Source organism: Pinus tabuliformis, chromosome 9, assembly GCF_031772625.1.
Source record: "Pinus tabuliformis cultivar Carrire ecotype Pingquan chromosome 9, CPIR1, whole genome shotgun sequence".
NCBI classification, from domain to species: Eukaryota; Viridiplantae; Streptophyta; class Pinopsida; order Pinales; family Pinaceae; genus Pinus; species Pinus tabuliformis.
This window is the reverse complement of record NC_142307.1, coordinates 20,866,545-20,880,489: the sequence shown is the minus strand read 5'-3', so window position 1 is coordinate 20,880,489 and position 13,945 is coordinate 20,866,545. Positions and strand designations below refer to the sequence as shown.

Sequence of the window (13,945 nt, the reverse complement as noted above, 5' to 3'; positions counted from 1 at the left end):
ACTAAATTGTAACTTAAATAAAAGATAAAGTGACTTTAGATTTATAAGTGACTCACTTTTTATAATGGGTGAGAACACTTTTACCTAAAGTAACTTTACAACATAAGTTACATGTGCTTTTTGAAAAAGTAACTCAACAAAAAGAAAGACTTGAACCCAAGACCTCTATTCTCATAAAGTAACTTTGGACCAAGCAAGCTAGTTTAAAAGGTCAGTAATTTTTGGAAAGGAGGAAGGGGTTTTTTTTTCTCACTGAAGCTTTGGAGTGTGTGCTTACTTCAAAATCCCCTTTTCGCCTACAAAACAAACAAAAAAACCACACAACCCAAAAATGAAAAAACAATAGTAATCCAAGTCTTACGCCTTATAGTTAGATTTCACCAGAAACTAAATATTTTCCTCAATGTTTCTGACATTCCGAGATCACACTAAGACGCAACAGAAAAGAGCATACGCATGAGAAAAATCGTTTCTTTATGTTTCTGGTTTGCCCAAATCGCACAAAGTCACGAGGCAAAGAGCATAGGCAGAAATGAAAAGTATAGATCCGATAATAAAAAAAAAAATATTGAGGACTATAAACCAAAATAAACAGAGATAAATAACTATAACTGCAAATAAAGACTATATACCTCCAGATCTTAAAAATGACGTAGCTAGGGCTACTGGAAACCTTTTCGCGTGAAACGAAAGGGGTTCCTCACTGAAACAGATGCCCTCTCGGCTCGAAAGCGGTCAGAAATAGTAGATCTAGGAAACGACAGTCGGATGCGGTTATATCGGCTTCAGATTTGGATCACCGACGGATGCGACCCTCGAATAGCTCTGATACCATATAAGAATTTACAGGGTAACTTCCTTAGATAGAACACTAAAGGACACCGCTCACAAACAAATCACAGATCAGTACACGAGTATTCTTGACGTGGTTAAAACCCTCAAAGAGGGAAATAGTCCACGGCCTAAGCCAACGCGGCCACTTCAGGCAATTTATTAATGTAAAAGAAAGAAAATTTACAAGGGCTTCTCTCATGAACAGTGCCATAACAAATGACCCTCCATGCTCTTTAAATAGAGATCATGGACCAATCGGGTGTTAAGCCATGGATCAAGTGTCGGTAATACCGAGAAGAAAATGAACTGTCGGATCACTTCATGTCTAGAACATATCGTGACCTTCGGATTATAAGTTACAAAAAGTACATACTAAACAAACACACTTTACCTAACTATACACTAGACCAAGTTGTACTTAATTATTTCCTATGTGTCGGAATATCCTAACATGAAACATCTTAGAAAAATAATGCAAAGATAACCTATTTGAAGCAGCAAAACCATAGGTTTGTATGCTCTAATACCAACTATTATGGAGCTTGCACCTTAAAAATGATAAGAAGCCAATAATTACAATCCACTTCGAAGAGAAAACCTCATTTTACAATGTACACGTCAAGATCTGATGATCCTGATTCCTAAAACAAAGTCTCCTTAGTGTATATATAGGAGATAAAGGGTAAAATTATAATAAAATGGTACAATGAGAGGTTGTAGCCTACATAACAATAGAAGTGTAGTCACTCAATATAAGCAGTTTTAGGGTTAATGTGGGGTTTTAATAGGGCTTAACAAGGTGTTTCTGCACAGATTTAGCTCATTTTGAAGCAATGTCCTCCCACCATATGTACAGGTACTAAGTGAAAGGAGGACATGCAAGTTCAATAATCTCACCACCGCTTGAAAATTTTAATTTAATACACCATCGAGCTTCTATGTGCAGCTTAGGCTCTCAAATTAAAAGTTTTTATCAGAATTATATGATTTTGAAATATGGAGATGCAAAATGAAATCAATGGAAGGCTAATTATATCCATATTAATCTGGTTCAAATTACATGGGCAGAAAATTCATCATAACAGAAAGTCCATAAGGTTTTTCTTACTTGATTATAAGGAAGTTCCAGCTTTTTCCTAGATTGCAAGAATTTCTTTGTGTCTAGTCATAACCATTTGTTCTACAGAAACTACAAGGTTTTAATTCAGATGCAGAGAGATTTGAACTAAGATTATGTAGCAACCTTCACAGTATTGAAAACTGAATTGAACTTCATTAGATAAATTAATCACAACCAATATTGAAATCCTTGCAAAAAGTACATCTCAATTTTTCAAGTACAGAGCAGCTTTGCAAAGACAGTGGATTTAAATAATGAATTTACCACTGGTACACTTCCTAATGATATCCTTGGCATTGATTAGGCGGGTGTGATAACTCTTGTGACAGTATTTTATCAGCATCATTTAGGCCTAGCCTTTAACACATTTCCTCTTCAATGAAATCAAATATGTGACAAGCGATTTGGCGGACTGACATGAATTTATATTAAGAGTGGGCGGACTGAAATGAAGACAATAAAAGCTGGAGTCGACTTGCTTTATTTCAGATATAAAGCAAGGCAAAGGCTGGTTGAACAAAGGATTGGTAAGAGGATGATTTTGTACTTCGTGGAAAAGACAGGAAAGACTTTTCTTAAAGGAGGCAAAGGCTGATATAATTGCATAGGAAATAGCTGTTCTAAAAGCAAAAAAAGAGAGTTTCTTTGATTTTATGTAGAGACTTTTGGCTTTTATACTTTTATCCTTACCTAATCCAACAAGTATGCCAAAGAGGCTTTGAGAAGGAGGCATCTCTTCTATATATGCACATTGGATCAATAGTTCAGGGGTTGGACAGCTAATTTCCTAGACACTCTGTTAGTAGCAACAACTCTGTTAGTAGCAACAACCCTTCACTTTTCCATGCTCTAGTTCTCAAACTATTGCCTCCATCACAAACAAAGGAACTCATGGCAACTTGTTATTTAGGACACTTGATGCAACCAATTTCTTGGGTAATCTTATGACTTTGTTCAATTATGTTTAATTTAAACTCTTTGAATGTATTTGGATGCCATTGAATAAATTGTTTGTGGTGTGATGGTAGATTGGAGTGCACTTGTTTGAATTTACTTCACTTAAGGTGCACATTTATTTCTTACATGACATTTAATTTCGTTGTTATTATTTTCTTTAGAAATATAATCCCAACCATTATAAAATATGTTTCAGATTTAGCTCACCTTTGACTGCTCATCAACAGATCAAGAGGGAGATTTTAGTGTGTTCTAATCAAAATCAAAGTTTTAAGCAGGAACATTCAGTGGATAATAGTATACACCACTTAGGGATACCCCCCCAAGACTGAAAAGCACCAGTGCGAATCGAAAGACTTCCAACAGTAACAAGGTTCATTGTCTAAATGTATCATGCAGGATTATGGATGCAGATTTGTGTGATAACAGTTGGAGGTTTAACAGACACCAAGGGAGATTTTCCTTCGGCAAGATAAGTATGCAGTTCAGATCCTAATGAGGTCTCACATTGAAGATTGCAAACCTATGGCCACACCCATGATCACTAATCTGAAGAAGGTGGCAGCTTCAAATTCAAAGTTAGTGTATCCCACAATATACAAGCAATTGAAATTCGATATATTTGGTCAACACTAAGCCAGATATATGTTTTGCAATGAACACATTGAGTTAGTTCATGGTGGTAGCCAAGGCAAGAGCATTGGGTAGCAATAAGACATGCGCTCAGATATTTGACGGTCTGAGATATACTAGAGATGGTGAAATGAACTCACATGGTTATTGAGACTCAGATTGGGCAGGCAATGCAGCAGACAACAAAAGCACCTCATGGTGTTGCTTTAGCTTGAGATTGGGGATGGTATCATGGTTCAATAGGAAGCAGACTTCTGTGGCACTTAGTTTGGCAAACGCAAAATACATGGTAGCTAGTACTACTAATTGTGAGGCCATCTAGCTTTGCAAGTTACTCACAAGATATTTGATCAGGAGTTCGAGCCTACAATCATTTGCTATGATAATCAAAGTTGTAACAAACTCAGTGAAAATCCAGTTTTTCATGACAGGTCCAAGCATATAGAGATCATATATCACTTCATACAAGACAGGGTTCAAAAGGGAACAATGAAGCTCCAACATATTCCCATGGATCAGAAAGTAGCTGACATTTGGACCAAGCCCTTTGCAAAAGGGAAGTTTGAAGCATTAAAAGACAAACTTGGATTGGTGCAAAAAAAATTTCTCGCTAAGAGGGAGAGTTGAGAATTATAGCTCAGATAGGAACTCCGCACATGTTCAATGTGAACATGCAAGAAGTAGTTCCAGATATTTTCGAAAAAAATATTTTCTAAAATAATTCTAATTTTGGAAAAGTAAATCTATTCTGTAATTCACTTTATTAAAAAAGTAAGTTTTATTTTTAGCAAATGAGTCTAAAATTGTTCTTAGACTGGGAGTAACCTCAAAAATAGATTCTCCACTAAAACCATAAAGCCAGGGAAAGACAGAGACTTTTACACACACACTTGACCAGTTGAGCAATGGGGAGAGAGCAGGCAACCAAAGAAGATACTTTCCAGTGCAGCACGCAGTTTAAGACAGCAGTCCGTACATTTCTGTGCAGTTGTACAAAAGTCTGTACCATTGCATGAACAAATCCTTACAGATTCACATAGTCATATGGACAGCGCTGTACAAACTGTCCAACAAGTTGCACAGCAGTTTTCCGCAGTTTCTAGATTTTTCAGCAAGCTGTACAAGCTCAGTTCAGGGACATTTTGGTATCCATGCATGTTTTTTTCTTGGCCAGCATGTAGAGATTTCCTTGTAAGTTCTTTCAAAGAAATGAAAAGTTGATTTGATGGAGTACCTATGTGCATGTGAAACTAATTTTGATGCTTCCAATGCTTATTTTCTAGCTATTTTGTGATTGATGCTATGGTCTGAAATTTAATTTCAGCGTTAGTTATATCAAGCGATCTACTTGTTTGGTTGAGATCATAAGAACATTAGTCACCTGGGGCTTGAAATTCTAACATGAAGCACACATCCCCAACTTGCCTAATAAGTATACTCCCTGGAGATTTCCAAGAGCATGCTCCATTCTCCCACAACTACTCCCAAGTTTGTCACCCTATCCTCCAAGGGCACTCCATGTGCAGGACACTGCCAAAACCAATTTGCTCCTGGGATTTCCTGGAAAGGTATGCAGTCTGTTTGCAACTCCAGCATTGCACTTTGTTGCAGTCGCTGGAAACACTGAATAGTAAAATGTCTGCTTGAAAGTTGGGTCTAGTTTCCAGCTATTTAGCATTCTTTCATAAACTGACAATTTTTCAGATATTTATTTAAAATTCAGTTTTTCCAATTTCAGTCTAGAATTCTGACTTTCAGTTTGAACTGTATGTTTTCCAATTTTCAGTTCATATTTTAGTTAACAGGTTTCTTTTCCAGTTATAGTAGCATTTGGAAGTTGGTTTATTAAAAATTCTCAGGCTATGTTAGTAACAATAACAGAATCAAATTTAAGTTTGAACATAACCAACTATGGTAACCCACAGTCGTTCTTCCTTCTTTTCTCTTTTGTAGTAGCCAATTACACGACTCACAGGCACTCTTAACTTTTAAGCTCATTGTATAACTTTCAACAATATACTAAACAACTCCGTTAAGAAATGAAGAAAGAAACTCCAGCGATCACAAAAGGACATAACAATTGGTTGCACCTGAGTTTTGGCCCCGCAAATAAGATTAATAGCATCAGCTTGTGCCTGGAAGCGAGTAGGAGGGTAATCCCCGTTTCTCATCCATTCAGAATTGTCAACGCAAATCATTGTCGCCTGTCATGTGAAAACAGCAATAATAAGAAATGAATTCTAATCTCTGATAATCACAATGGAACATTACAAAAATGGGAAACTATTATCAATCATTGAAAACGGCCAACAGGATTCAATTTATTCTGGTTAAAAGTTAAAACTAAGCAATGTTTGAATAGTACCCAATCCTTTTATTTCCAAATTCATGATCCATTATGCTAACACGTTCTGTTAAGGGGAGGAAAACCAATTATAGTTTTTATTGACTCCAATTGGTGTCGAACATTTCTCCATGTACCACTTGTGATCCTTTTAGGTCACTACTGGTCAGACCAGTCATTGCAATCAAAATAGTTTGATATTATCAACTTGCACAGATCCATCGTATGTTCTGAGAAGGATCCAAAAACTTAAGGTGCCAGCTTCACTGTGTTTGCCCCTAAAAGACTATTTAACAACATTGAAGTTTTCACCTCAACCTTTTTTTATTCCTCTTGGTGCTTAACAGACCCGGAGGATCTATGTAAGTAGTTTTTTTCTTTGAAGTACCTTATTAATGTCCATTCTTTTTACCTTTTACCCTGTTTATTTTATTCATGTTAGCCGGGGTTTTATTCTTCTCTGTCAACTTGTGTATCAGGTAGTCTAGTTTTGCGTTTGTCTGTTTGAGTGGCACATAGCTACACAGATGAAGTATTGAAGACTCTCACCCGACCTAGGCTATAGAATGTGCCAAACCTGCTCTCGGCACAATCGCTATGAATGGAACCTCGTTCAGAAAAGTTTCAGGAAATAAGTAAATTCAGATCACTATACATTTTGTTAGGTATGTCAATTACAAGAACTTGTTAAACATCATATGAATTTAAAGGACCTCCCGACGGTGATTAGCTTCTCATGGTATAATCAACTCCAAAAGCTTCCAGAATTTGCAATGTAATTCCAAATTGCAAAGCACAGTTACGCAAAACCATTGGCGGTATTCAGAACCAGTGAGATGCGGCCCTAATGAGCAAAACCAAGTTAATTTACAGGGGCTCCCGCGCCAAGAAAATGTGAAACAGGATGCTTGACTCCAGAAATCTAGTAAGCTTTGCAGCAGAATTTGTTAAAGATAGCTGAAACTGGGAATCCGCTCTTAAATTACAGAAGCTGTGTCTGCTGTAAATAGATGCCCTAAAAACTAATTTTCTGTAATAGAACAAAAATTAAATAGTAGACAGATAACGAAAGCTAAGCATACCTCTAGAACCATGGCTGACGATGGGTTTTAGGCCGATATCCTTAAGTTTTCAAGTTTTCAGTTATCTGGCCGGCTTCGCGAGCTTATGCGCGGAACAGATTCATTCAAACAGCTCCGGCTACTATGCGAAAAATGTAGCTATGCGCCTTGGAGCTTTCACAAAGTCTCCGTTTATGTAATAAACGTTGGAGTCTAGTTTGTAGAGAGTTAATTTTTTGTATATCGCGAAAAAAAATGGGGATCGCGTTTATAAAATTGGCTCAAATACAAAACATCTTCATCTAAATAGAGCAGATCGAAATATATGGTTTAGTGGTTGGATGAAGCATCTACATTCAAATGCATGTGTAAATGGAAAGTTGTTGTTGGGAAAGGAAAGTGTTTGACACGGTAGAGTTGTAAAGCCTTTGTGTGTATGTGAGGAAGGTGTTTATATTGATGGACCCTTTGTATGTATACGAGTAAAGGTGTTTACCTTCTTAAACCTTTGTGGTATGTGAGTAAAGTTGTTTGCATTCTTAAACCTTTGTATGTGCGTAAGGGAAAGTGTTTGACTTTTTGGAGTTAGTATTCCGAAGTTTATTTTCATATGAATAAATTTATTTAGGTAAAGGAAATTAAAAAAAATTTGAAAAATTTAATAATGGCCTTATGAAAACAAGACATAATTAAAGGGGCTCCTCACAGGCGGTGTCCATCAACCTCGCAACATGTTCCCAACGATGAAGGCAATGAAAAGTTATGAAGAGCGAAAGGTTGCCCCCACTTGGTAGCCCGCATGGCCACCCCACTGCCATAAGGATTGATATAGATTGTAAGCATGCGAGGGATCGAGAAGTTACATTGGCGCGTGGTTTACACAGTTGCATACCTAGAGCTTCAATTATGAAAACAGATGGGTAGGGACAACATTATAATGTTGTGAAGTGAGAGGAAAGTCGCAACACTGTAAATAGAAGGAGCTTGGATCCGCTTTATGATCTATCAACCATGGTAGAATTCCTTCAGGGGATACAGCTAGTGCAATCATATGGAGAACATGCAAACAAAGGCCATAATTTTCGCCATGCATCTCAACAATTTGAGGCTCTCTTCGTTGTCACTACTCTCTACGAAACTTTTTTATTTAGGCTCAGCCTCTTCATGCTCTTTCCTTGCAACTCTTATCAAGATTTGCATTGTCTTGTGTTTTCTTTGTTATCCTCTACATGGTATTTCAGTTTTTGGTCCTCCATCCCCTTCCTCAGCCCTGTGTTCTTAGGGCACTACCTCTCGTCAACTTGTTTATGAGGTTTCCTCCCTTCCTCGTTTTTTTTGGACCTATCACCCGCTCTCTCTTTTGTTCCATCTCGGACTTTCCAATTTTCACCCTCTGTGTTGTTATCTTTACTCTTCTTTCTTCCCTATGTCTATTTCTTTTGCACGCTCCCTCTCTCCTTTCCTTATCCCTCCCTCCCCAGCCTCCCCTGTGGTCCCTCCCTTCTCCATAATGCATCGATGTCACCTGGTTAGATCATCATACTAATACCAAAGAGGCAAACCTGGGGCTCCCTCTTCTCTCGACTTTAGCCCCCTACCCTGATAGGCACCCACACTCAATCCTCCACCACAGCTACTATAGAGCGTTATAGAGATATTATACCTAAAGTTGTGCAGAGGGTTATTTTAGATGTAGAAGAGTAAGTCCAACGGGCTCACTAGTTTATTCAAGACACTCACGTGTAGTGGGAGACCAAAGATTGGATCCCTGATGTCAACAGTTCCACCAGAGCCAGAGCATTTGCTTATATGCAGGCTGTCAATCTATATTGGCATGCTAAAATTCTCATGGGAAGAGTTCTCATTAACAAAGCGGACACTCAACAAGAACTTATCATCTACATGGTTGAGGCGCTCCTGAAAAAAATGGATAGTGTAAATAGGAAAGTCACCCTAATGACTAAGAGAATCACCGGCACTAACCCCTCATCCTTGAACACTGATGGTGATCCTTAGCCGACTGATCAAGCACAGAATTCAATTGGATGAGAGAATTCAAGGCTCAAGCTCAGGTTAATATTGTATTTTTCAATGTGGTTATGTTTATCAACTTATGTAGTGTTGTTTATGTAGTTTTTTCCTGTCTATTTTTGTTGGAAACCTTGAGCACTACTAAGAGTGGGGGGGGGGGGGGCAGGGGCGGGCACATGAACATAAACAATGTAAGTAGCTAAATCAGACAACCATAAGAGCAACAATACACAACAAAAGCATAAAAAACATAAGAGACACAAGACTTATGGTGGAAACCCTTCTGGGAGAAAAACCACCCTTTTTGTTGTTGTGTTGCTCTGAATCTTCTATTATGTCAAGAAAATTGTCTTTTACATAGATGGTTGACTCCCATCAGTTAGGATACTCGACCTCATATACAATCAACTAACCCCCATCAGCCAGGAGACTCGATTATACTTATTAGCTCAGAAGACTATGTTCTCATACGGATCTATGCGAAACCATCTGTTGAAAGCCACCATGATCAACAATCCTCGCCCAACTTTGATTGAATTATCCAACTACCATTGGATGGAGTAATTGTTCCTTTCGCCAATGCTACGGAATCACTGCTCCAACATGCATGAGGCTACTCCTCCACAAGCTCTATGCGGACCTCATTTCATATATTTTTAGACTGAATCCAAGACACTCTGCTCAACTCTAATTCAACTCTGCAATACAAATCTCAACATGAAGACTCCCTACAAATCATCATCAAAATAGTGACTCAAATCCATGCATCAAGTCTGTAATAATATGATCAACCAACAACTAATAAATTGAATAGAATAATGCAACCATTAACACTAGTCTGCAACAATAAACTCATCAAACCCTACAACAACATATGAAATATCATGGCTCATTGCCATTCACAACAATTCCCTGCATACACAAACAACTAGCATGTAAACACAATAGACTCTCTATGCAATTTCTTCCTTAGTCATCAATTTGATTTGCATAACTGATATTCTGCTTCAGAACACTGCTTCAGTCTTCAAAACTGCTCATACAACTAACATATGCACACATGCACTGTGTATCTATACTCTCAACAAGGTCTAAAACATTATTTTACTTCTTTGCAACCTTTTCTCTCACATACTCATTGAACCAACCTCTACTCGGCTCCAAAATGACATATTTGTAATGTGTTAGGTGGAATTCACTTTTGGACCGAGATCAAGAGTGCACAAAGTTGACGAAATCCAACCATAACATCACTACTTGTGCACTAAAGGTGTTCACACCCATTGGAGGACTTAACCAATTCCAACCTTATCCAATTAATATAGAATCTTCTACGAATATACAGGTTGAAATACTCCAGAAGTGCACGAGGAATGTAGAGAAAATTTTGTTCAAATCAATAACCACACCCATAGAACTAGCAAATCTTAGTTATAATCACACACACAAAACTACCAAATTTTGGTTGGAGCCTTCCAACCACATGCACAAGCTTGCATCCCTGCGGTTGGGACAGAGCATAAGGAAAAACATAAGATCCTCAGCTATGAACCTTTGCCACTTGTTGGATCGCCTTCTCTAGCATCTGTACATGCTTCTAGACCTTTGTTAAGCCTTGTGACACCATTGCAAATAGGCAAAACATGTATCCCAAGTGTCACTGCCAAGTTGACCTAAAGGCCAACAAACAAGGGTTGGCATGACTACCAACAAGTCCTCTACTCTCCACAAACACTTGCACATGTGTACACTAATGTAGCATCTCAACACCACCATCATCATCAGGGCATCACATTGTTGCAACTAGTCATCCTCCAATTCTTGCACTAGGTAGGCATCCTGCACTAGGGCATGAATAGAAACACAACCATCACTAGCACATGAGAAACATCAACATGAAGCACATCTCCATCACCTGTAGCAACATCTCCAATGCCTCCAATCAATGCATAACAAGGCATCACAAAGTTGACATCAATGCACTATGAAGCCAACACAAGGTTGACATCAATGGCAACACATGCCAACACAAGACAACTCCTCCATGAACGCCATACTACCAACAAGCTACATCATCAAAAGGTTGACATCAATGCCAACATAACCATCTCAATGTCAACACAACCAGTTGCAACCATACTACAAGGTGGGCATCAATACATCAACTAAACTGCATACGGTTGACATCGATGCTAACACAAGCTAGTTGCTATCATAAAACCACTGGCAACATCGGCTAGTTGGCATCATCTGCCAACATCAACTAGTTGGAACCATGAACATCATAATGCCAATAAATTTATGCTATCAACTCAGTAGAATAGGAACAATAGAAACAATCTAAAAATTTGAGTTTATGCTAATGGTCTGGTTTCCCTAGTGGTAGACCAATAGAGATTATTAGTGTTGTAAATATGTGTTTTTTGCAGTAATATAATATCTTTGATCTTTACAACAACAACAACAAAAGACATCATTAAAGGGGCTTAACATATCTTTGACAAACCAAACTAGTTAAAATAAATATTGATAGATCTACCATAATAAGAGGGATTAAATTTCTTGAGGTGGCAACCTCAATGTTTTGCACTCTAAAAAATTATGCACCTTGATTTCATCCTTCACCACATTTACTAAAGCTAGAGTTAAGCTTAATCGAGGCTTTTATATAAAAATAAAATAAAATCACACTAACCTAAAATTACTTTCATTTTTTAGTATAATTTTCTTTTATTTCACTTAAACAAATTTCATTTTTTATTATAATTTTATTTTCTGTCAAATTTTGTGAATATGTGCTATGTAAATTGATCCAGGTGGATATTGGTGGCCACATGCCTATTCCACTTGGACCATTTTTATTTCACTTAAACAAATTTCATTTTTTATTATAATTTTATTTTCTATCAATTTTTGTGAATATGTGCTATGTAAATTGATCCAGGTGGATATTGGTGGCCACCCGCCTATTCCACTTGGACCCTTTTTATTTCACTTAAACAAATTTCATTTTTTATTATAATTTTATTTTCCGTTAAATTTTGTGAATATGTGCTATGCAAATTGATCCAGGTGGATATTAGTGGCCACCCGCCTATACAACTTGGACCCTCACCATTGTTCGTTCTTTTTCTTTTTCTTTTTCTTTTTTTCTCCTTAATTGTAGCACAGTTTACTATTTATTTTATTTTATTTTTTATTTTTTATTTTTATTTTTATTTTTATTTTTTTCCTTAATTGTAGCACAATTTACTATTTTTGGCATTTTTTCGGGTCCTGAACTTCTGGAACCGTTTTGAGGCCCTAAACGACATTTTGAGGCCCTTGAGCCTCATTGTAACTCAGTTCAAAGGTGTGTAGCCGCCAGATCTCTTCTGTTGCATCTCTGTATTTATGGTTGTATTTGCAATTTGTTGCGTTCCTATTTAAATCTGGATCATAAATACCACACACACGACACATCTACCTAAGTGGTAACAAGTGTCTTTCCACACATCTACTTAGGTTGTAGAAAGTACTTCTCTATGCATCTACATGTAGAAAGCACCTCTCAATGCAATTATGGAAAGAATATTTAATGGGCATGTTCTATGGTGATTAGTTATAGCACCCATTTCCAATATGACCCAAATTCAAACATGGTTAGTATGTTTAGGTAAAAAGTAAAAAGGTGTTAAAGAAAATAAATATGTGATGTGTGTTAATGGTGTCTTTGCTCATGCGTTTGAGCTCAAAGATTTATGTTGTTGATTTTCTAATGCTAATTAGACAAGCGTGATTTTATGCGACTGATAATTACTTTCAATGATATATGATATTACTTTAGCACATCCCACAACATCATTAAGCAATTACACTCAAAAAATTCAACTTCAACCTCTTTCTTAGATCGCTTCCCACGTTTGAGAGAGAGAGAGAAATATGTGAGTGATGAGTGTACGTTAAAATGTGAATTTCAAGTGTCTTTTTATAGTAATTTAAGGGTACCTGTTGACAGTGTTGGACTTGCCAACATTAATGGGATCTCCTAGATATGAAGTCCCAACTACACCTGACACCGTTTGGAGTAGGAGACCCAGTAGTGGGTGGTAATTTTATGCCTTAACTGTAAAAACGCGCAGAGGGAAGTACGGTAACTTTAGTGAGAACAAGTGTGTGACCTTGCGAAAATTCAAGTGTGATGCATGAAGGTTCCAACACATGAAGGGAGAAGGAATTGTGCCACCTGGAAGCCTGTAATAGTACGCAACTTGAAAGGAACACACCAACATAATGACATCACAAGATAATATGTGGAATAGTCCACAAGTTAATAGTGATGAATTAATACAACAACATGCATTCAACAAGATTCATACAAATGCAAACAAAATAGTTCATAAGCATAAGTGTAAGTTAAATGACATACATTTCAAATACAACAAGAATAGTCCTACTATATTCACAACATATGCATGAAAGCATGTCAGCTTTGAGTATTATTATAAGTGAAAGTTCCATTCATACATGCACCATTGATGAACCATTAGCCCCAACAATAGAACATTAAAGTCAAGAACACCTGTTCCTCCAAGGAAGTATACTCGCTCTACGCTACGGAGAAGCCAAGGCTCTCACAATACTCCTAAGCTCCTTCTAAACCTAAGCCTAGCCAAAAGTTTGGCTCCCAAAAGCCCCTTACATGAGTTGTGAGGTTCTATTTATAACAAGGGGGTGAATGACCTTTCAACTCCCCTTTGTGACCATTGGGCTACGCTCGTGACTCTTCAACTTCTTTCAAATGACTCATCACATTACATTATGACTCTCCATATTCCAATATTGAGACAATTTACACTTGTACCCATATAATAAAAAATAGGGTAGAGACAACTTGACAGCCTAACAAGACAAAACATTATGATGCTTGAGTTTGGGAGAACTCTAGCTCTGTAACTTCCACTTGATGCTTCATGGTAACATTTA

At 37.4% G+C, this 13,945-nt stretch overlaps 1 protein-coding gene across 1 annotated transcript in view; it reads right to left on the bottom strand.

Annotated features, from left to right (window-relative positions):
• Window positions 1-7,214, bottom strand: part of LOC149146908 (26S proteasome non-ATPase regulatory subunit 4 homolog) — a 204,437-nt gene extending 197,223 nt beyond the window's left edge. The window contains exons 1-2 of the mRNA XM_089438178.1: window positions 6,971-7,214; window positions 5,635-5,748 (exon numbers count right to left, since the gene is read on the bottom strand). Coding sequence (XP_089294304.1) covers window positions 5,635-5,748; window positions 6,971-6,982 — 126 coding nt within the window. The 5' untranslated portion in view covers window positions 6,983-7,214. The remainder of the gene's footprint in view (window positions 1-5,634; window positions 5,749-6,970) is intronic.
• Window positions 7,215-13,945: the final 6,731 nt, after the last annotated feature.